Here is a 21,770-nt window from a genome sequence, read left to right as displayed (position 1 = left end):
GAAGGAATAGCATGTGCAAAGGCCTTTGGGCACGACAAAAAAATCCTTATCTGAAATTGCTTGTTCATTTCTTCATTTTCCACCCCTTGCCCACTCGAATGCAAACTCCATGAGGGCAGGGGCTGTGTCTGGCTTGATCACAGCTGCATTCTCAGAAGCTAGCTCAGTGCCTGGAGGTTAGTAGAACTTGATCAATACTTAATGAATGACTAAATGAAGGACCTCAACTTCTGGTTTTATTAATATTTATATTATTTTAAAAAATTAACCAGGGTCTGTGCTGGATCCTGGGGCTAAAGAGAAAGAGTCCCGCCTCCCCGCAAAGATGATATGAAACAATGTGGAAAATACAGTGCTAGAGTTGCATTAGGGATTTTGTGGGAGCACAGAGGAGACATCTATTCTGGCCTGGGCAGGGGTGTCAAGGAAGGGCTGGGCTTTAAAGGACAAGTGGGACTTTGACAGGAAGTCTGGGGTCAGGGAGCATCCAGGGAGAAAGGGGAGAATATCAAGGCAGGAAAGAACATGGTGTGGGAGAACCATCCACAAGTTTTGAGTTGCTATAATGTGAACTGTGATACTTTTAGGGGCAAGGAGACAAGGTGAGGTACATAGCAGGGACCACACCAAGGAGGACCTTGAAGGTGCTTGGACCTTCTCCTGAGGCCAGCAATCTCCAAAAGTTTTGTTCAAATGAACTTAAAATACATACATTAGCAAATATGTCCTTAGCTGATATCTCCCAAAGCACGATGTACACTTAGGATGGATTTTTGTCATTAACTGACACCATTACTCTCACTTGGTCTGTATGTCTGAGCTTTGTCTGAGGTCAGTGTCATGTGAGGTAGCAGAGACTTCCTGAGGGAAGGGGGTCCACACCTGGGAGGGGTGGGCAGTGGGGTCCTTACCCCCACCTTTCAGAATTCTGCAATACACTGTGTGTGTAGTGTGTGCCTCTATCAGGCTAAGCAAACATAAATATCATGTTACCAGTTTTCCTATATTAGCCCCACAAAATGGACAATTGGCTTCAAAATATTCCTGCAAAGAAATGGCAAGTTCCAGATAATGCTAAAGTTACAACAGCGAACAAATAGAAAAGGGTGAAGCTGACAGTTCTCCTCCTCCTCATGTGAACTCCTGTCCTTGTCAGCCATGTTGTAAGGAATGTAATAATATTTGAGAAAAAAAAACTGATCAAAAAGACACTTTAGAGACCACTGTTTTAGGCAACCGGAAGCCAATGAACAGTTTTAAGGAGGAGGAAGATATAGGCATATTTGTGCTTTCAAAATATCACTCTGGGGAATTCCCTGGCGGTGCAGTGGTTAGGACTCGGTGCTTTCACTGCTATGGACCCGGGTTCGATCCCTGGTCCGTCAACTAAGATCCTGCAAGCCACGTGGTGTGGCCAAAATGGAAGTCCCGAGAAAAATAAATAACTTTATTGAAATACACTAAAGAAGATCTAAATAAATGGAGAGAGAAAAAACCCAAAAACACAAAATAAAATAAATAAGTGCAGAAATACATGTAAATATATATGTATATAAAAATATATATCAATATATACATCAATATGTACCATGTTAATGTTGATATACTCAATGACATAATGATGTTAACCCTCCCCCTAAGTAATTTACAGATTAATACAATTTTAGTAAAAATTCAAAAAAGCTTTTTTTCCCCTAAAACTTGACAAGGTGACTCTAAAATGTCACCTTGACAGTGCAAGATGCTCTTTTTTTTTTTTTTTTTTTTTTTGGCTATACTGCACGGCTTGCAGAATCTCAGTTCCCTGGTCAGGGATTGAACCCGGGCCACAGCAATGAAAACCCAGAATCCTTACCACCAAGCCACCAGGGAACTCCCACAAGATACCCCTGAAGAAGAACAAGGTGGGAGGACTGCCCCTACCAAATCAAGATTTATTATAAATCTTCAGTAATTTCAACTAATTTGATTTCCCAATTTCAGATCAATGCATCAAAATAGAGAGATAGGAATAACTCGTGGATTTATGGACACTTAATATATGACAGAGATGGCCCTATAGGTCACTGGGAGAAGGATGCACTATCCCATAAGTGGTACTGGGACAACTGCTTATCCTTATGGGAAAAAAATGAAATAGAATTCCTACCTCACACCACATACATATTTGAACTATAAAACTTTGGGATAACAATATAGGAGAAATTCTTTATGACTTTGGGTGACATAAAACTGCCACTAACACTATGGGAAAAGATTGATAAATTTGACTATATTAAAACTTAAGAATTTCTATTTATCAAAAAACAACAGAGAGAGGGTGAGAACACAAACCACAAACCACAAACCTGGAGAGGATATTTGCATCACATAAAATTAGCAAAGGACTAGTATCCAGAATATGTAAAGAATTCCTATTAGCTGAAAAGAAAAACAAACCACCTAGTTTTAAACAGGCAAAGACATGAATGGAACTTTTACAGACAAAGACTCCCAGATGGGTTATAACATATGAACAGATGCTCTACCTCATTAGTCACAGTAGTCAAAGAAATGCAGATTAAAACCACAATGAGAAATCATTTCATAACTGCCAGATTGGAAAAAAAATTGGTATGCTGATAAGGGCATAAAACAAGAGTTTTTATCCACTGCTGGTCAGAGTATAGACTGATGCAACCACTTTAGGAAACAGTTTCATATTACCTAGTTAAGTTGGACATGAGCATATCTGTTCAAGTAATTCAACTCCCAAATTCTATATCTATCTATATCTATATCTGTATCGATCTACACACACACATAAGAATGTTAGAGCAGTATTCTTTGTAGTAGCAAAAAACTGAAACAGGGACTTCCCTGCTGGCACGGTGGTCAAGAATTCACCTGCCAATGCAGGGGACACGGGTTCGATCCCTGGTCCGGGAAGACCCCACATGCCGCAGAACAACTAAGCCCGTGTGCCACAACTACTGAGCCTGCGCATTCCAGGGCCCGCATGCCGCAACTACTGAGCCTGCGTGCAGCAACTACTAAAGCCTACGCACCTAGAGCCTGTGCTCTGCAACAAAAAAAGCAACCACGATGAGAAGTCCGCACACCACAACAAAGAGTAGCCCCCACTCGCCGCAACTAGAGAAAGCCCACACGCAGCAACGAAGACCCAATGCAGCCAAAAATAAATAAAAAACAAAAAACCCCTGAAATAACCCAATGTCCATCAACAATAGAATGAATAAATAAGTGGATTAAACAGAAATGAAAATAAATGAACCATAGCTACAGTATATACATGACTCTCAAAAGCAATGTTGAAAGAGATAGCAACTTGCAGAAGAATATATACAGTATGATTTCATTTATACAAGGGCAAAACACAGTCAAAACTAAACAATGTATTATTTAGGAGAGTCATAGAGGTAGTAACATCCATTTTTAAAAAGCAAGGGAACGATAAAGGCATTAAACATTAATCACTGTAGTGGTAACTCCAGGGAGAAGGGGCATTAATTGAGAAGCGAAACAGGCAGTGTCTGGGGTAAGGTAGTGTTTTATTCCATGAACACTGGGGTTATCTGGATATAAGTGGTCACAATAGCCATAAGTGTGGGTGAGATGGGCCTGGAAGGTGGAGCGGAGTAAGAGAAAAAAGGAACATCAACACTTGAAGTCGCTAGTGAAGGATAGAAAGGTGCTTAGGCCAGAGAAGTTACCCTGTGGAGAGTGGGAGGAGAGTCAGGAAAGTGGAGGCCAAGGGCACATTGTGTGCAGCAGTGAGGTGAGTTGGGATGCAGGCTGAGGCACATCCTTTGGATTCAGCCAGGTTCCCTGCTGACCTTGGCTGGAGCAGTTTCAGCAGAGCCCTGGGGGTGGAGATCACACAGCTGAGGACTGAGTGGGTGGTGAGAAAGCACAGACACAGAATGGGTCAACTCTGAAAAAGTATGAGAAGGAGAGGAAGGAGATAGCAGCTGGGTGGATGCTAGGGCAGAGGGTTCCTAAAGAGATGTTAAAGAGTCTTCAGGTGGCCGATTAAAACCACAAGGAGATTTGCACACCCATCAGTTTAACAAAAATTTATGTCAGACTGACAAGTGGTGACAGGGATGTGGAACAACAAGCCCTCTCAGACACTGCTGGTGAGAGGATAAACTATTTTGGAAAACAATTTGGCAATACCTAGGAAAGTTAAAAACGTGCCTTCAGCTCAGAAACTTCACCCTTAAGTACACTTATGGCCCAGAGACACCTACTCATGGGCACTAAGAGACAATGTTCATTCTTCCATGTATGCAATAATGTCAGACTAGTCAGCAAACAGGAGAACAGATAAATTAATAGTGGGATGTAGACAATGAAATTCTATACAGCAGCAAAAATGAATACATTCAAAGTCTATGCATGACTCTTAACAGAAAAAAGCAAACTGCAGAAGGATAAGTACAGTATGGTACCATTTATATGAAGGTTTTAAACACAGAAAGAATTCTATGAAGCATTTAATGATTTATACATATGTAGTAAAAGTATAAACACGCATACAAATTTAACTAAACTCAGGATAGTGGGAGGAGGGTGGAAGGTCTAGGATGTGCTAGGAACTTGACATATTGCAATTTAGAATCTGTATGGTAGGTATCATTCTGCCCACTTTACTGAAGAAGAAACTGAGGTTCGGGGAAGTGAACTGGTTGGAATTTCAGTTTCACCCGGTTTTGACATTGGTGTTACTGGTTGAACGAATGAAAGAAAGAACGGCCTCGAGTTAGTTCTCAGGCCTATCCCCATCTCCCTTCGCTGCCCAGGGCGGGAGGTGGAAGGACCGCATGAGAAAAAAACTGCGCTCAGCGGGGACCAAAGTCCACTCCGGCCCCGCCCCCGTGCGTTTGCCCCGCCCCTATGGCTCCGCTCCGGCGGGACTCATGAATATGCAAGCTAGGGGAAGATATTTAAAGGCGCCGGCGCCACGCGCAGGTCCCTACCCGGCGCCGCCTGCCCCGCTCCAGTACCCAGCTCGCGGCTCGGCACCCTTCGCTCGTATCCATCACTCCGTGCGGAAACGCCGCCGGCATGTCGGACAAGCTGCCTTACAAAGTCGGTGAGTTCCAGGATGTGCAGTCGGCCGCGTCTGCTCCGCCTCCGCTGGGGGCCTGTTGGGGCGGCTGCCGCGGAGCCGACCCGGGGCGCTCTGAAGGACCCCCTTGAATCGCCGGCACGGCGCGGTCTTGGCCGCGCGAGGCCGTCTGGGGGTTGGAGTTCTCCCGCCGCCGCGAGCGGGTCTTCGGAGGCGGCCGCGGACTATGCGTCCCGGCGTGCCCCGCGAGGCCGGTGTAGCAGCGAGGCCCGCGGAGCGGCGAACTGGCGGCGTGTTCCGCCAGAGCCGCCTGGGGCAGGCGGGCAGCGCGCACCTGGCCACGGCCTGGGACCAGTGGCACCTGCCGGGACCTACACTAGGGGGCCTGGATCCTGCCTCCTGGGCCTGGACCGGCTCCTTGGCTAACTTGGTGGTCCCGGGCAAGTGCCCACCCTCTCTGGGCCTCCTACAGGGAAGGCGAGGGCCCCGGGGCCCCGAAGGGCACGTGGGGAGAGGCCTGGAGACTGAGCCCGAGGCCGGGCTAGTCCACTTACCAGGGACTTTGGGCTTGTTACTCAACCTCTTGGGGTCACCCACCTGGCCAGAAGGTACAGTCATACAGAGAATCTCGAAGAAATTTTGGAGTGGTTAGAAAAATTCTTCCTGCTCTTCTATGGATTGAAGCTGATACACTGATAGTTAATGTTTGTTGGGCGTTTACTATGGAATGGGCATTGCCTTCTACGTTTATTATAGATTAATTCATTTTATTCTAATGGGTTTTTAGGGTAGGGAGTATTAGTTTCTCATTTTATGATGGGTTTACTGAAACCCAGGAAAAAAGGTAACTTGCCCACATTTTTACAGCTGGGAGGTGGTGGAGCAGGATATGAACCCAGGCTGTGCCCACCTTTTCACCACTGTATGTAAGTGAACACATTTGGAATAACCCTAATGACCTTTCAGCAAAAACCAGTTCAGCCTGGATAGCAATTTTTAAAGTAAATTCAAGACACCATTCAACCTGGAGAAAAGCATCATTCATGGAGCACTTGCTATGTATCTGGGGATTTACATTTGTTTACAGAATGATCTTTAGAGGTGGACTTTATCTCATGATACAGAGGAAGAAACTGAAGCCCTAACAGGAAGTGACTTGCAAAGACTGTGGAAAATAACAAGCTGTCAGTAGTAGTTTATCAAGTAGCAGGCCAGAGAAGGTTATTGTCCCTATTGTGTGGATGAAACTGAAGCCCAGAAAGATTAAGTCAAGGTCCAGTGGCAGAACTGGAATGGGGACATGTTACACTGTGGAGAGTTGGATGGGTTAGGGTTGAGGGCTTTGGGTTGTGTGGCAGCAGATAAGGCTGCATTTGGAAGTGGAGGAGCTTGGCTAGGTAGGGTTGGAGGAAGGACGCCTCCATCAGGGAGGGCACAGTGTGCCCGACCTTGCCCATATGGCATCTTCTTTAATCCTCAGGGCTCATAGAAGGTTAGGGATCATTATTCCCACTTTAGAGATGAAGAAACTGAGACTCAGAGAGGGTTTTGCTATTATGCCTCTTAGCTTGTCCTGGGACAGGTGTTACTGCAACCTCTGCAAGTCCTCAGCTCTCCTGGGCACCAAAGCTTAGAATGCCAGACCCTCCTGTGCCCTTGGAGTTGAGGAACCCACGAAAACACCAGGGCTGACACAGCTGTCCTGAGAGCAGTGAAAGAGTTCTTTTTGGCTAGAGGGACAGGTGGTGGCAGAGGGGGTGAAGCTTAGGATAGGACAGGAACCATTGTCCACTACTGCTGTGCCCCTCCCAGGAGCCTCTGGCTCTAGCCCTCCCTGGCCACCAGTCCTGCCTCTGCCATTGACTGGCTGTGGAACCTGGGGCAAACCCTTCTCTGAGCGTTTCCTTATGGGTAAATGCTGGGAGTTGGACTAGGTTCAGATTTGTTTCTTGTTTGCTAACCCTGTCTCGTGCCAGCCCCTTTCGTGGACCTTCTCTCATTCAGTCCTAACAACAGGTGTGGTTGGTAAACATTTGTGGACCCCTTCTCTGTGCCAGGCCCAGCTGGGCACTAGAGATACAAGGGTGACTCAAGGATGAGGGTGGGACAGACATGCATACGGATAATACAGTAGTATTGTCTCCATTTTATAAGTGAGGAGATCTGCCCAATTCTCTGTCCCTGTGGCCACCACCCCAGTCCTGGTCTCCCTCCTCACAGGTCTCCCCGGGTCTCTTGCTCCACAGATACATGCAGCAACCAAAGAGGGCTTTTCGGAAGACAGGTCTGGGCATGATACTCCCCTTAAAACTCTATAGGAATAAAGTCCTGATTCATCTTCTTAACTCCCTCTACTAGAGTCACCCTGGCACACTCTGTTCCTCCAGCAACAATATACCAAGTTCTTTCCTGTTTCCAGGTTTTTGTTGAGCCCCTGCTGTGTGCCAGGTACTGTATCAGGTGCTCGGGGAGGAGCCTTCCAGGGTAAGAGAGTTGCTTGGTTAAAGCCCTGAGGTGGGAATGAGTTTAGCTCACCCGGAGGTTCGAGTGGTTAAGCAACTAGAGAGGGGGAGAAGAGGGTGGAGAGATGTGGGAGAAGGGCGGGCAGTCACCTGGGTAGGACTCTAAAGCCCTGTGATGAGTTAGGATTTTATTCATGGTTAAGGGGAAGCCATTGGATGTTGGCTTGTTTTTTACTTGAGCAGAAGAATGGAGGTGATATATTTTAAAATTGAAAAGTTTGTTTCTCTGACTCCTGTGGGGAGAATAGTACGTGGGAGCAGGGAGACCAATGAGGAGGTGGCTTCAGTGATCCACGGTGGTGAGAGGCTGTTGGATTGCTTGTATTTGGGCTGTTGAGCCAACAGTGTGCTGATGGGTTGAAAGGGGGTGCAAGGGAGAAAGAGAAATCAAGAAATCGTAAGTTCCTGGCTGGAGCAGCTGGTCGAATGGTGGTTTCATTTCCTAAAATGGGAAGATTTGGGGAGTGACAAGTTGGGGGCTGAGGGCAAGGAGGCACAAGGGCTCAAACTTGACACATAATCCAGTTGGGCATCCAAATTGAGATGCTGAATAGGCAGTTGGATTATATGAGTCTCAAGTTCAGTGGAGAAGATTGGGCTGGAGATGAATGTGTGGGAGACATTTCCATAGAAAAGGTATTTCAAGCCATAAAATGGGATGAGCTCATCTGATAGGAGAGAAGAGGGAGATGATGAAGCCCTGAGGGCTTCCAAACTTTAGAGTCTGTAACAGGAAGAGGAGCCAGGAAGGTGATAGGGAAGCCACAGAAAGACAGGCATAGAAGCCAAGCCAAGAAAGGGTTTCAGAAGGAGAGAGTACTCAGTGCTATTCGTGCTGCAGGGAGAAACTAATTGACCATTAGTTTTGGGGATTAGGCCTTAAAGAGACCTTGAGAAGAGCAGTTTTAGTGGAGTATTGAAGTCATCAAGGAGGTAAAATGATACAGGATCAGGCCCCACAGAGCAGAGACAGCTCTGTCTGTTGTAACAAAGGAATGCCTGGTCTGTAACGACATGTGAGTAGGACTAGTGGATTCCCTGGAGGAAGAGTGGCATAGTTCTGAATCCTTCTCGATGAGTTGTGAAGTGAGGTCATCAGTTGATGAGGAAACGTTAGAAGTCTGGAGTGGAAAAGGTGGTAGATTTACTAAGAAGATGTAATAGGATTGCTGGAGTGTCCCTTGAGATTTGTGGTCTTAATAAATGAAACTCTTGGTGTGGTCATCATTTTCCTCCTGCTGGGCTCAATGACTTGGGTGCAGTGGAGGGCTGGGTTTAACCAGGGTGGGAGTTTTGCTGAGGAGTTCTCAGAGAACAAGAGGGTAGAAGGGACAGTGGAATCTAAATTGTGGAAGATGTTGAGAACATGAAGGGTGCAGTGAGGGACAGTGATAATCGGTAGGATAAATGGATTAAAGGTTCTGACCTGACCCGTTGCAGCTTTATTGGAGTTTGGGCTCTAGACAGAGAGTTTTGGAAAGATGGGACATGGCCAGAGTCGGTTGCTTGAAATCAAGATTTCCAAGGGAGAGTATCATGGGTGATGGCCTGCCAACGTGGGCAGGGGTGGAGTGGGTGTGTGCTGAGGCACACTGGGAGTACTCCCTCCCATGGGGGGGGTATATTTCATCTGTGAAGTTGTTTAGATGTACAGTAGGAAGCAGAGTGACTTAGTTGGTTTTATTATTTCTTACTAAATTCTCTATAGTCCTTTCCCTCCCACCCACCACCCCGTTTGGGTGATTGGCAGGATCTAAGCTCCCCTAAAGATAAAAATCACGGGAGTTCCAGGCCCCATCCTAGACCTACTGAATTTGATTCCCCAGGGGAGATTTGTAAGCATGCCAGATGACCCTTATCAGGGAAGTTTGCAAACACTGCCCTAGGGACTGACCTTGAGAATGGGCTAGTGTGGCAGGGGAAGGAGGGTGAGATTATAAGGGAGAGGAGTAGTATTCATTGTACTATGCCATTTTATATAAGGGACTTGAGTGCCCGAGAATTTTGGTGTCCACAGGCGTTCCCAGAACCAATCCGCTGTAGAGACCAAGGGATGACTAATAACATCAAAGCCAGAGAATGTAGATTAGTGTCAAAGTCCCAATGATCATGCTAACTGAACCCCAAAATTCAGCAGTTAACCCACCAGTTACAGGCAGGGCGGGCCTGGGTAGGTCTCTATGTGGAAGAACACACTTCCTGCAGGTAGGTTGGCTGCTGCTTGCTTGCAAAAGAAGGGAGACCTGAACTGCGCATGCCCAGTTTATTCCTCCTAAGTTTACTAGTTAGACAAGTCACTCCACCTTCCCTGGGGCAGAGAGAGGCCCAGAGTGTTAGTTACACAGATGAGTTCCCTCAATGTGGAGAGAAACATTAGGACTGGAGAAGCATTTTTATATCTTCAAGGAGATCAAGGAGCTGTGCTGAGTCCAAGGTGTTAGATTATATCATTTATGAGTGCTGAAGTCACCAAGAGTGTTGACTAGGAATGTGGAGACCCAGGAGCTAAAATCTTGAGGGAATGAGGACGTTGGTAGGTGGCAGCAGAAAGGGTAGCAGGAGGTATATATAGGCTGATAGCTATTTTTCAAGGGGGCGCTTACCTGTGTTGTAATATTCATGGTCCTGTGTGCTTCTTTGATTAAATGTGTTCTCCCACAAGGCTGTAAGTAAGCTGTGGTTACTGGCAGGAACCATGTCTTTCTTTTTTGACTGCCCTGGCTCCATAAATCCCTGTTGCATGAGCGAGAGTTCAGTGACCAGATTACCCAGTCTAGTGCTTCGAGTCCTCAAGTGGATGAGTGCTGAGTGGCGGTGCTTTGTGGTTCGTGGGATGAGGTGGCTCACGAACTCCCATCCATCCTGCCCCTACAGCTGACATCGGCCTGGCCGCCTGGGGGCGCAAGGCCCTGGACCTCGCAGAGAATGAGATGCCGGGCCTGATGCACATGCGGGAGATGTACTCGGCCTCCAAACCACTGAAGGGCGCCCGCATTGCCGGCTGCCTGCACATGACCGTGGAGACAGCTGTCCTCATTGAGACCCTCGTTGCCCTGGGTGCTGAGGTGAGACCCGCAGCAGCAGTTCTTGTGCAGTGGGGAAATCCAGTCTTGTGCCCCCTCAGGCCCAGCAGGGGGTCCAGCTACAGCCTTGTCACAGTGCCCCCCACCTCCATTTGTCGTGACTGCTCTGCAGATTTTCTCTCGCTGGGAAGACGGCGTCTGACTGCCCTCAGTTCACATTCTCCTGACTGGGGAGCTCTGATAGGAAAAACTCAAGCCTGGCGTCCTACTGAGTCATCGAAGGACTGGCTCTCCTAGGCCTTCCTGGGGTCACGTGCCTGCCCTTGGCCAATCATGGCTGCTGGAAGGATGGCGCGCTCTGATTGGTTCAGCCTGGGTTATGTGTACCAATGATTGCAGCTCTTCCAACTTCTCTGGGGGCAAGATGTTTCCCAAAGCAGGGGGCAGGGCAGAGCAGAGCAGCAAAAGCCAGCTACAGAACACACCAGGTTTCAGTCCTTGCACCTCTTCTTTCTTTTCTACACTCACACTCTTGGCAATCTGATTTTATGGCTTTAAATACTGTCTATATGGTGATGACTCCCAGTTATATGTACTAGCCTGGACTTCTCCCTGGAACTCCAGACCTGTATACCCAGCAGCTGATGTATCACCTCCATCTGGAGGTCTGATTGACCTCTCAGTCTCAACGTGTCCAAAGGAACGCGATTTCCTTCTCTTCTTGGAGGCTTCCCCGTGTAGGCAGATGCAGACTTCAGCCTTACAGGCCCTCTCAGTTCAGAACCTGGGGTCGTCCCTGACGCCTCTTGCTCTGTTACTCCAACAACGAACCCTGCAGCAAATCCTGTCAGCTCAGCCCTCAAAGTACACGCATCATCACCTCCACTGCTAGAGGTGCATTTCTTGTCTGAAGTCTAACAACAGCTTCTGCCCTTGTCTCCTTGCTTCCGTGTGGAGCCTTTTCCCTTCCACACAGCAGAGCCATGTTTTAACATAAGTTGGGGCTTGTCAGTGCTCTGGCTCCCATCCACTCCCATCCACTGGTTGCCATTTGCAACTCAGCCTGAGGTTGCAGAGCTGGCTGGATGTAGATCCCGAGCCTCTTGGCCCTAGCTCCAGGGCGTTTTCTTATCCCTGTCCAGTGACCTTGGTCTTCTGAACTGTCTGTGACCAGCCCTGTTTTGCTGGCTCTTTCAGGTGCGGTGGTCCAGCTGCAATATCTTCTCCACCCAGGACCATGCAGCAGCTGCCATTGCCAAGGCTGGCATTCCAGGTGAGGCCAGCTTGCTGCTGGGGGATGCAGGAATGCATGAAGTGGCTCTGCTTTTCCCTGTTTGCTTCACTGACTTTTACTGCTACAGACTTCCCTGCGGTAGAGGAGAGGAGTCATGGCCACAGAATCCTAGCCTAGTGACCCATTGGAAAGAACTGTTTTGTCCAACTGTCATCTAAAATCCTATTGAAGGCACTTACTTGCCCAGTTCAAGTCATGTGATCAGGAAGGGTGGGATCTAATGATTGGGAACCACATGATGTTGAAGAGGGGAAATTCTTTAAAGGAATGATGTGGGTCTGTTTCCGAAAGAATCAGGGAGGGATACTGGGCAGAAAAACAGTCCCAGAGGTCCATTGCATAGTATCTGATGGTCTAGGGTGCTGGGGAAATACCAGGACCAAAGAGGAAAGACTTTCTCACAAGCTGCTGGGGAAATAGGCACAAGTATGCCTGGGCTTGAGGAGGGCAGTGGTTGGTTAGCTCTGATGATGATGAAGTAGGACATTCACAGTTCCTTCTAACCAGCCACAGGTGGAGGGTAAAGAGTGGGGGAGGACCTCTCCAGAGACTGACCAAGGCTGGATCGGCCTGTCCCCAACTCCTCAGCCTGGTTTGGGCTCCATAGCCCTTTTCTGGGAAAGGTTTTGTTTTTCATACCATTGTCTGCCCCAGTTTGGGGGAGGGGAAGCTGGCCCTGCTTTGGCAGGTATCCTTTGCTCACAGGAGGTTCATGGGAGCCCCACACCTGTGTCTCAGTTGTCCCATATGATGGGAGGAGCCTGGGCTGGCAGTCAGGAGCCCTGGGTTCTTTTTTTTCGGCTGTGCCATGCGGCTTGCGTGATCTTAATTCCCTGACCAGGGATCAAACCTGGGCCCCTAGCAGTGAAAGCGCAGAGTCCTAACCACTGGTCTGCCCTCGAATTCCCAGGAGCCCTGGGTTCTGATGCCTGCTCAGGAATGCCATGCTGAGTGATCTGGGCACATCTTAGCCCCTCTCTGGGCATCTGTAAGTGATGATGATGGTAATGGCTGCCTCACAGGGTTTCTGTGAGGAAAAATGAGATGGGGCATGAAGCAGTTAGAGTAATGTCTGGCACAGAGAAAGTGCTCCATACATGGTAGCTGCTGTTAGTAGTTTTTGGCCAGACTTTGCCTAGGATAACCTACCACAGAGACTGCTGGCCCATCAAGTCCTTTCAGTGCATAATGAATCTTGGATCTTGTCTCGCTTGGGTCCACCTGAGTGTGGCTTCCTGCCCCTGTGCACCTCCATCCTAGCAGTAGGCATGTGGGTAGGAGCCCTGGTCACTGGGTTGGGGGCCCAGACAGAAGAGGTAGGAAAGGAAATAATTATTTCCAGATACCTATATATGGGGGGGGGGGTGTCTGTACTTGGCCTCTGTCTCATAATCCATACTATTATAGATGAGGAAACTGAGGCTCAGAGAGGTGAAGTGATTTTCCCAAAGTCACACAGCTGGTGAGTGCAGAACCAGGACTTGCACTCAGATTTCTCTGGCTCCACGTTGTGTTCTTACCGTTGCTGAGTCCTCAGAGGTGCTAGAGGTGGCAGGCGACGGGAATTAGGAAGGAGATAGTATTGGCTCTAGCCAGGTGGGTCCCTGGAACAAGTGCCAGTGGGGAGGGCCAGGCCCTGATGTGCCACTCACTCTCCAGTGTATGCCTGGAAGGGTGAAACGGACGAGGAATATCTGTGGTGCATTGAGCAGACGCTGTACTTCAAGGACGGGCCCCTCAACATGATTCTGGACGATGGTGGTGACCTCACCAACCTCATCCACACCAAGTACCCACAGCTCCTGTCAGGTGAGTAGGACGGGTGGGTGGGCTGGGTGCTAGTGGTTTAAACGGGGCCTGCTTGCCCACCTGAAAGCAGCAGGCCTGGCAGGACTCCCAATGCCTCCAGCAGCAGATTCTGTGGAAGATGGGAGAACAGCAGGCTCCTGTAGGCGTGCTGGGGCCTGGCCTCGGGGCTGGGTGGCTAGGGGAGGCCTGGCTGGCCCAAGGGCAAGCCAGGGCCAGGGCTGAGAACAGCTGGGAAGGCGTCAGCTTTGTTAAAAGCAGGTGGGCAGGAAAGTGGGGTAGTGTAGTGAGTGCAAAGGCCCTGAGGCAGGAAAGGATAGCCCATTCATGAAACAGAAAGTTAGCCAGCATGGCAGCTTCCTTCACTGGGGAGAATTGCAGGTTGTGGCTGGAGCTTTAGTGAAGGTCAGATGTGTAAAGACTTAATAGAATAGATTGAGAAAAGAGTTTGGCTTGATCCTGAGAGTAAAGGGAAGTAGTTGGATGGTACTGAAAAGACTTCCCTGCAAATGTACATGTTAAAAATGGCTGCTGTGTAGAGGATGAGTTGTGGCTGGGACTAGGGCAGTGACAGTGCAAGTGGAGAGTTCGGGGGTTGTTGGGAGGTAGAATCCTTAGGCCTGGTGATGGTAGTGGCTCCTCCCTCATGCTGGCCTAGGTGATTAGGTGGACTGTGGTGTCCGTTACAGAGATAGGAACCCAGAAGGAGGAGCGGCTTTAGGAGGCAAAGATGAGGAATTTGGGTGAGTTCAGCTGTGGGCTCTCTGAGGCTCTTGGAGTTTCATCTCAGAGGCCACCCTGTCCCTTGGGCTACTCCTTCCTGGCCTGAAATTCATCCCCTCCTCTCTTGTTCAGGCATCCGAGGCATCTCTGAAGAGACCACAACGGGGGTCCACAACCTGTACAAGATGATGGCCAACGGGATTCTGAAGGTGCCTGCCATCAACGTCAACGACTCTGTCACCAAGGTGAGCCTGTGGGGCAGTGATGGCTCCAGCTGTTGGTTCCCAGAGCAGCTCAGGAGTAGGCCCTGCAGAAAGTCCCCTGGGAAGGCTGCAGGCTAGGGGCTTAGCCCTTATTTGAGGGGGGAAAGGGGTTGTAGACTTAGGGTAGTAAGGCAAAGCATTGAAGGCGTTAGAGGCAAAGAACTGTGCAGTGAGCCTCAGAGCTGGGCATCAAGAGGTTTAACGTGAAGCAGATTCTTTGACCGGACAATCTCTCATAGCTGATCTGCAGGAAGCCTTCTGGACTGGCAGAGAAAGGCCAGGGAGAGTCGTGGGACTGTGCAGGCCAAGGGGCACATGAGCACATTAGCTGGTGGGGAGAAGTCCCAGGAGGTGATCAGCCCAAGGCCCACCAGGCTGCGATGTTGAGAGTGGGTCTGAGGCCCCAGGGCCTCGCCTGCCCCCATAGCCGCCTTGCCCCCTCTCCTTTCAGAGCAAGTTTGACAACCTCTATGGCTGCCGGGAGTCCCTCATAGATGGCATCAAGCGGGCCACGGACGTGATGATTGCGGGCAAGGTGGCGGTGGTAGCGGGCTATGGCGACGTGGGCAAGGGCTGTGCCCAGGCCCTGAGGGGCTTCGGGGCCCGTGTCATCATCACGGAGATCGACCCCATCAACGCGCTTCAGGCTGCCATGGAGGGTATGATAGGGTGAAGGTTGGTTGTCAGCCACTGGGGCCAGAGGCGGGGCAAGGCCACCCTGGATGACGCACAGACACTGTCTCTACACAGGCTATGAGGTGACCATCATGGATGAGGCCTGTCAGGAGGGCAACATCTTTGTCACCACCACGGGCTGTATCGACATCATCCTCGGCCGGTAGGCGCCAGGCGGGGGGTCCCAGGGAGTGAAGGAGGGGGCAGGCTTGCGGCTGCTCTTGGTCCCTGACAGTCTGTCACAGGCTGGGGCTCCTCCACAGGCACTTTGAACAGATGAAAGATGATGCCATTGTGTGTAACATCGGACACTTTGACGTGGAGATTGACGTCAAGTGGCTGAATGAGAACGCTGTGGAGAAGGTGAACATCAAGCCCCAGGTGAGAAGCCCCAGCCCTGCCAGCAGGCTTGGTGGATGGAGCGCCGAGGGGGGCGTGCTCCTGGGCTGGCCGTCAAGGAAGTCAGATGACGAGGCTCTGGCAACCTGGGCAGTGGGATGGGCGGAAGAGGGACAGGTTTCAGGGCTGCTTAGATTGGAATCTTGGAGTGAGGCCAAGGCATCCCCATTTTTAAAGGTCCCAAGATGGTTCTGATGTGCAGCCAAGGTTGAGTACCACTGCATTCAACTTGTTACTAGGCATGGTGATTGAGAACGTGGGATCTGTCCTCAGACTGTCCAGGCTCATGTTGCAGCCACTTTGTAATGTGTGGCTCTGCACAAAGAACTTAACCCTTTAAACTTCAGTTTCTTTATCTGTGGAATGGGGATAATAGCAGTACTTAATTTACAGGGTTGTTAGTAGGATTAAAAGTGATAATTTTATATATATATATTGTGTATATATGTATGTATATATGGTTATATGTATGTTCTTAGCCCAGGGCATGTGCCAATAATAATAACATTAGCTAATACGTAGTACTTAAACTAAGTGCCTTGTACATGTCAGCTCTTTAAATTCTCACAGCAGACCTATGAGGTCTGCCGCTCAGGGTTGCATAACAAATACTGGCTCTTATTAATTGTGTGTGCCAGGCCCTGTGCTGGAGGTTGTTCTGGAGCAGTCCAGGCCCTTTGTGGGCCCTGCTGGAGGTCGGGAGGCCTGCTGGACAGGAGGGTAGGATGAGGATAGGGGTGGACACCGGGAGCTGTGCCCACCAGCCCTTACCGCTGTGCTGCCCACTTGTAGGTGGACCGCTACTTGTTGAAGAATGGGCGCCGCATCATCATTCTGGCCGAGGGCCGGCTGGTCAACCTGGGCTGTGCCATGGGCCACCCCAGCTTCGTGATGAGCAACTCCTTCACCAACCAGGTGCTGGCGCAGATTGAGCTGTGGACCCACCCAGACAAGTATCCCATCGGGGTCCACTTCCTGCCCAAGAAGGTGGGTTCCTACCTCCACCCCTGGCCAAGGGTCATGTGTCCAGCCCTGGGCTCTCCATGCAGGCCTTGCCAGAGTTCATACAGTACTCGCCTCTCTACTCTCTTGAAGATCTTCACAGGGTCCTCCGCAGGGCAGAAATCATTCTCTCCATTTAACAGAGGAGGAAATTGGGGCCCAAAGCAGGGAATAACTCCCAGAGTGGCAGGGCTGGGTGGTGAGAGGAGCATGGGCTTTGGAGTGAGACACACCCAGGTTTGAATCTCACCCTTACCACTTGGAGGCTGTGTAACTGTGCCTCCATTTCCTTATCTGTAAAACGAAGGTGATAGTATCTGCTTAAGGATTGTGAGGAGTTCCTTAGATCACAGGTCACAAACCCACATGCCCAGAGGGATTGGGCAGGTAAATGGGCTGGGTGGGAACTGACCAAAGAGCACGTGCCCCAGTTGAAGAGGTTGGCTGCCTGTCATCAACCTGGACCCATTGGACCAGGGCTCCTGCCGTTTCAAAGGAAGCTAGATATCAATTTTTAAATATAACCAGGTTGGTTAACTTGGACGTGTTTGTAAGCCGAATGCAGCCTACAGGCTGCGTGATTGTGGCCTTGGAATGGGATGATGCCACTAACACACTGAGCATGGCACCTGACGTGTTGTGAGTGTGTGGTCAGATTAACCATGACAATGAGGTCATCTGATGTCAAATCCAGTGCTTGTCCTAACACCCCCTGCAACTACCCTCTCCCACAGGTCAGAACACTATGTTTTAGTCCTGGCTTTTTTTTTTTGCCAGTGTCATGGGTGAACTTGGCTTTGCTACTTTGCCTGACTGGGCCTCAGTTTCTCTCTCAGCTAAATGGTAAGAGTAGCTCTTGCTTCCAGCCCTTGGCTGCTGGAGAGGCTGCGGTGGAGTCTTCATACCACTCTTCCCACCCTTTGAAAAGCTGGTCTGCCAACTGATGAGAAGTAGGAAGAGGCTGGGTTGTCTGCCCCCGAGCCAGCCAACTCGTTTCCCCCTAGTCTTCCTCAGGCACTGTCTTGCCTGACCAGGTGTTTTACCTGTAAGGGCCTCAAGGGGCTGTCCTGTCCTGGGCAGCCTGCCAGGTCCCCATGCTGGTTGTGCGGTTAAAAAAGTCTCATTCGACCCCTCATCTGATCTCAGCTGGAGGAAATACGACTGTGAATATAGTGAGAGATTGGGCAGGCCTTTAAAATGAAGCTGGGGTTGGAAGTGAGAAGGCAAAGAGCTCACCTCCTACCCCAGCACCTGGCCCCATCCTATCTTCTTCCTTCATCACTGCCAAGATACGGGTTGGGGACAGGCTCTACATCTCACATGCGAGATGTGGGAGAGGGATTACGTACCTTGGTTAACAGTGACAGAGAGAGCAGCCACCATTTCTTAAGGTACTTGCACCAAGCGCTCTTGACTATCACTGATCTCTGTACCAGCTCTGAGAGACCCAGCCTACAGATGAAGAAACTAAGCTTCAGAGGGTGACTTGCCTCCACAGCTGCCAAGTATTGGGCCAAGAGTACGTCCCACCCCTGCCTGTCCAAGTTGTTAACCGTTATGTCCTCCTGGGTACGGGGAGCAGGGAGAAGGTAGGGTGTTCTCGGCTAGGCCAGGCCAAGAGAAGGGAGCATTCGTTGTGTCCTCTGGGCACTGGAGACCTTCATTCTGCCTCCAGAGCTGACGTGGCCTTAGGACTTAGGGCTGGGCTCTGCTCCTGCCTTTGCCTGCCTCTCCCCAGTTTCTTCATTTGTTAAATAGAAGAATAAACCCTGGCCTCCTTTTTAAGGGTGTTTGTGAGCCTCTAATGAGACCGTGAGTGTGAAACCACTTGGGAATGTAAAGCTGTCTGGGCTGGGCTGTGGTTAAAGGCTATTGTGCCATTATGGGATGGGACTTGGGGGTAGGAAGAGGCCCCACCCGGAGCTGGATGCTGAGTAAGTGAGAGCCCCGCTTAGGGTTGATCCTTCTCTAAGTACAGCCACTTGCCCTTCTTCTCAGGCCCCCTTTATGCATTTCAGCACTGGTCAGACTTAGAAATAGGCCTTATCTAACCCCAGCCTCTGTCCTCCTTGGTTTCTGTTCTGTCTCTTCAAAGCTGCCTTGGAGACCATAACTTGAGACAAGTTATGGGACTTTGGAGCCAGGTGGACCCTGGATTCAAATCCTAGCTCTGTCATTAACTAGCTTTGTGACCTTGGGCAAGTCATTCCACCTTTCTTTTTTTGTTTGTTTGTTTGTTTTGCAGTACATGGGCCTCTCACTCTTGTGGCCTCTCCTGTTGTGGAGCACAGGCTCCGGACGCGCAGGCTCAGCGGCCATGGCTCACGGGCCTAGCCGCTCTGCGGCATGTGGGATCTTCCCAGACTGGGGCACGAACCCGTGTCCCCTGCATCGACAGGCAGACTCTCAACCACTGCGCCACCAGGGAAGCCCTCATTCCACCTTTCTGAGCCTTGATTTCCACATCTGTGAAAGGAGATGGCAATTTTTTTATTAGTCAGGATCCTTTCGGTGGCAAGTGGTAGATAGAAACCCTATTCAAACTGGTGTATTAGTTATCCGTTACTGTATAGCAATTTAAATCCAAAACTTACTGGCTTAAAACAGTAAACATTTATTATTTCAGTTTCTGTGGGTTGAGAGTTTGAGAGCAGCTTAATTCATGAGGTTGTAGTCGAGATGTCAGCCAGGGCTGCAGTCATCTGAAGGCTTGACTGGAGCTGGAAGATCCACTTCACATCACTGTTGGCAGGTGGTTCCTTGCCACGTGAGTATCTCCATAGGGCTGCTTAAGTTTCCTCATAAGATGGCAGCTGGCCTCCCCCAGATTCAGGGGGAGAGCAAAGGAGGAGGCTGAAGTGCCTTTTAGGACCCAGTCTCCAAGTCACACACCATCACTTCTGCTTTATTTTATTCATTAGAATTGAGTCACTCAAGGGGTGAGGAATTAGGCTCCACCTCTTGTAGGAAGGAGTTTTATGAATTTATAGACAAAGATTTTAAAGACGTATATTTTGGAAGGCAGCTATGCTCACCACTATACCACCAGTGCTAAGGATGTATTTTGAAACAAGCACAACCAGTGTAATCTAAAAAGGAACTCTGTTGGTTCTGTAATGGAGGAGTCTAAGATTCAGACACTGGATCCAGGGATCCATTGGCATCAGAGCTCTTTCTCTGTCTCTTGGCTCTTTTTTCCCCCTACATTCACTTCACTTGTCAAATACACTTGCCCCTGGTGAGCAGAGACTGATAGCCTCCCTGTTTAGGAATCCTGAAAGCCCCTGTCATGAAAATATGTCCTGTCCATAGATAAATTCCAGAGAAGCATTTTGGTTAGCTGCTTAGGTTGGTGGAGGGTAAGGAAGGAGATGTAATTGATTGTCCCATTAGGGCTGCTTGGAGGGGAGGATGTAGCTTGGTTCCCCCTTGCAGCAGGGGAGCTGAGTAGCCAAAAGCCACACTGGAGGCTGGCTGTGAGGATAGAATGAAGTAATATGCTTAACGCTCCGCAGATGTCACAACAGAACAGTTTCTGCCTCTTTTGGCAGCTGGATGCAGGTAAGGGATCCCAGAGCATGGCACTGATTCCAGCTTTTTCTGTGTTTCTCCCCAGCTGGATGAAGCAGTCGCTGAAGCCCACCTGGGCAAGCTGAATGTGAAGCTGACCAAGCTGACTGAGAAGCAGGCGCAGTACTTGGGCATGTCCTGTGATGGCCCCTTCAAACCTGATCACTACCGCTATTGAGAACCAGGCCTGCCCTTTGCCTTCCAGCTGCTGTCCTTGCCTGGGCCCCACCTCTCCTCCCCAAGAGCAAATGGCACCACCTTTGAGATTGGTTTGATAATGTTCCCCATCACCTCCCTGGGGCTAGTCACTCAGTCTTTGGCCTCTGCTGCATCCTTCATACTGTTCCAAGTGTGGCAGGGGGAATTGAGAAGTCCCTCCTCAAGCCCTGGTCATGATAGAGGTACACAGGAGTTACCCACAGGGAGCCATGAGCTCAGGGGTTTTGGAACTGCTCACTCAGTCAGTCCTTCCTTAGGCTGGAAGTTGGCAGTGGTGTTCACAAAGCCCATGCACTTTACCATCCAGGCCCTCACTTGGCCTATGGACTTTATACCCATGTTCTTGGTTTACAGGTTCATTGGTTCCTCAGCCCATGACAGATGAGAAGGAGCTATGTCAAAGGGTGTGGAGGACCTGTTGGAGTTTGAATGCTCCTGAGAGCCCAGCTTAGTGCTTGGCATTCTCTTAAACCTCAGAACGATGAGGTTGGTACTTTTAGTCCCTATTTTACAGGGGTTGGAATATATTGTTAAGGGATAGCCAAGAAAGGACGAGAGAAGTGACAGCCAGAGGTTGAGAGGGGCCAGAGAAACGTAAAAGTGCATTGTAACTCGATGTTCTCATCACAACTCTGGGTCAAAAAGAGATTAATTTCGTTTATAATGTTAAAAGAGAGCAAGAAGGTGGTTAATAAAAATTTTGGTGCCTAAAAGAATTTTGAGCCTTTATTTTGTAGATAATCCACTGCCAACAATGTGTGGTGTAAGCCAAGGGGTAATAGTCTGATGTGCTGTAATAGTGTGCTGTGTTGCAGTGTGGGGTGACAAGGGCTGCAGGCACACCCTTGGGCTTGGAAGACTGGGTAAAATGAAGAGAGAACTCTTGTGTCTTCAGGTGTGTCTTTTGTAAACAGCCTGTTTTTTACCCAACCTAAGAGTCATTTAATAGGTGAGATTAACCTATTTATATTTATTGTAATCTCTGTTTGTATTTATTTCCTCTACCTTATTTTCTTCTATTTCAATTTATAATTTCGTTTTCTCCCCATTTCCACTTTGGCTTGATCCACTGCTCCTTGGGGGAATGTTGTTTATTGAGCACCTACTGAGTGCTAGGTGCTTTGTAGTTTCATTATTCTCACAACAAGCTTAGTAATATTATTATCCTAATTTTATGGATGAGAGTGGAGACTTATAGAA

The 21,770-nt window shown here is 49.2% G+C and overlaps 1 protein-coding gene across 1 annotated transcript; it reads left to right on the top strand.

Annotated features, from left to right (window-relative positions):
- Positions 1-4,995: 4,995 nt before the first annotated feature.
- AHCY (adenosylhomocysteinase) lies at positions 4,996-21,286 on the top strand. Its single transcript, XM_079719216.1, has 10 exons — positions 4,996-5,098; positions 10,471-10,661; positions 11,817-11,892; positions 13,573-13,722; positions 14,575-14,687; positions 15,157-15,364; positions 15,456-15,543; positions 15,644-15,761; positions 16,572-16,766; positions 20,398-21,286. Exons 1-10 carry the CDS (start codon positions 5,071-5,073, stop codon positions 20,527-20,529), a joined length of 1,299 nt encoding a protein of 432 aa, XP_079575342.1. The 5' UTR covers positions 4,996-5,070; the 3' UTR covers positions 20,530-21,286.
- The last annotated feature ends 484 nt before the right edge of the window (positions 21,287-21,770 follow it).

Source organism: Hyperoodon ampullatus (genome assembly GCF_949752795.1).
Source record: "Hyperoodon ampullatus genome assembly, chromosome: 14".
Lineage (NCBI taxonomy): Eukaryota > Metazoa > Chordata > Mammalia > Artiodactyla > Ziphiidae > Hyperoodon > Hyperoodon ampullatus.
This window is presented reverse-complemented; position numbering and strand designations above follow the sequence as displayed.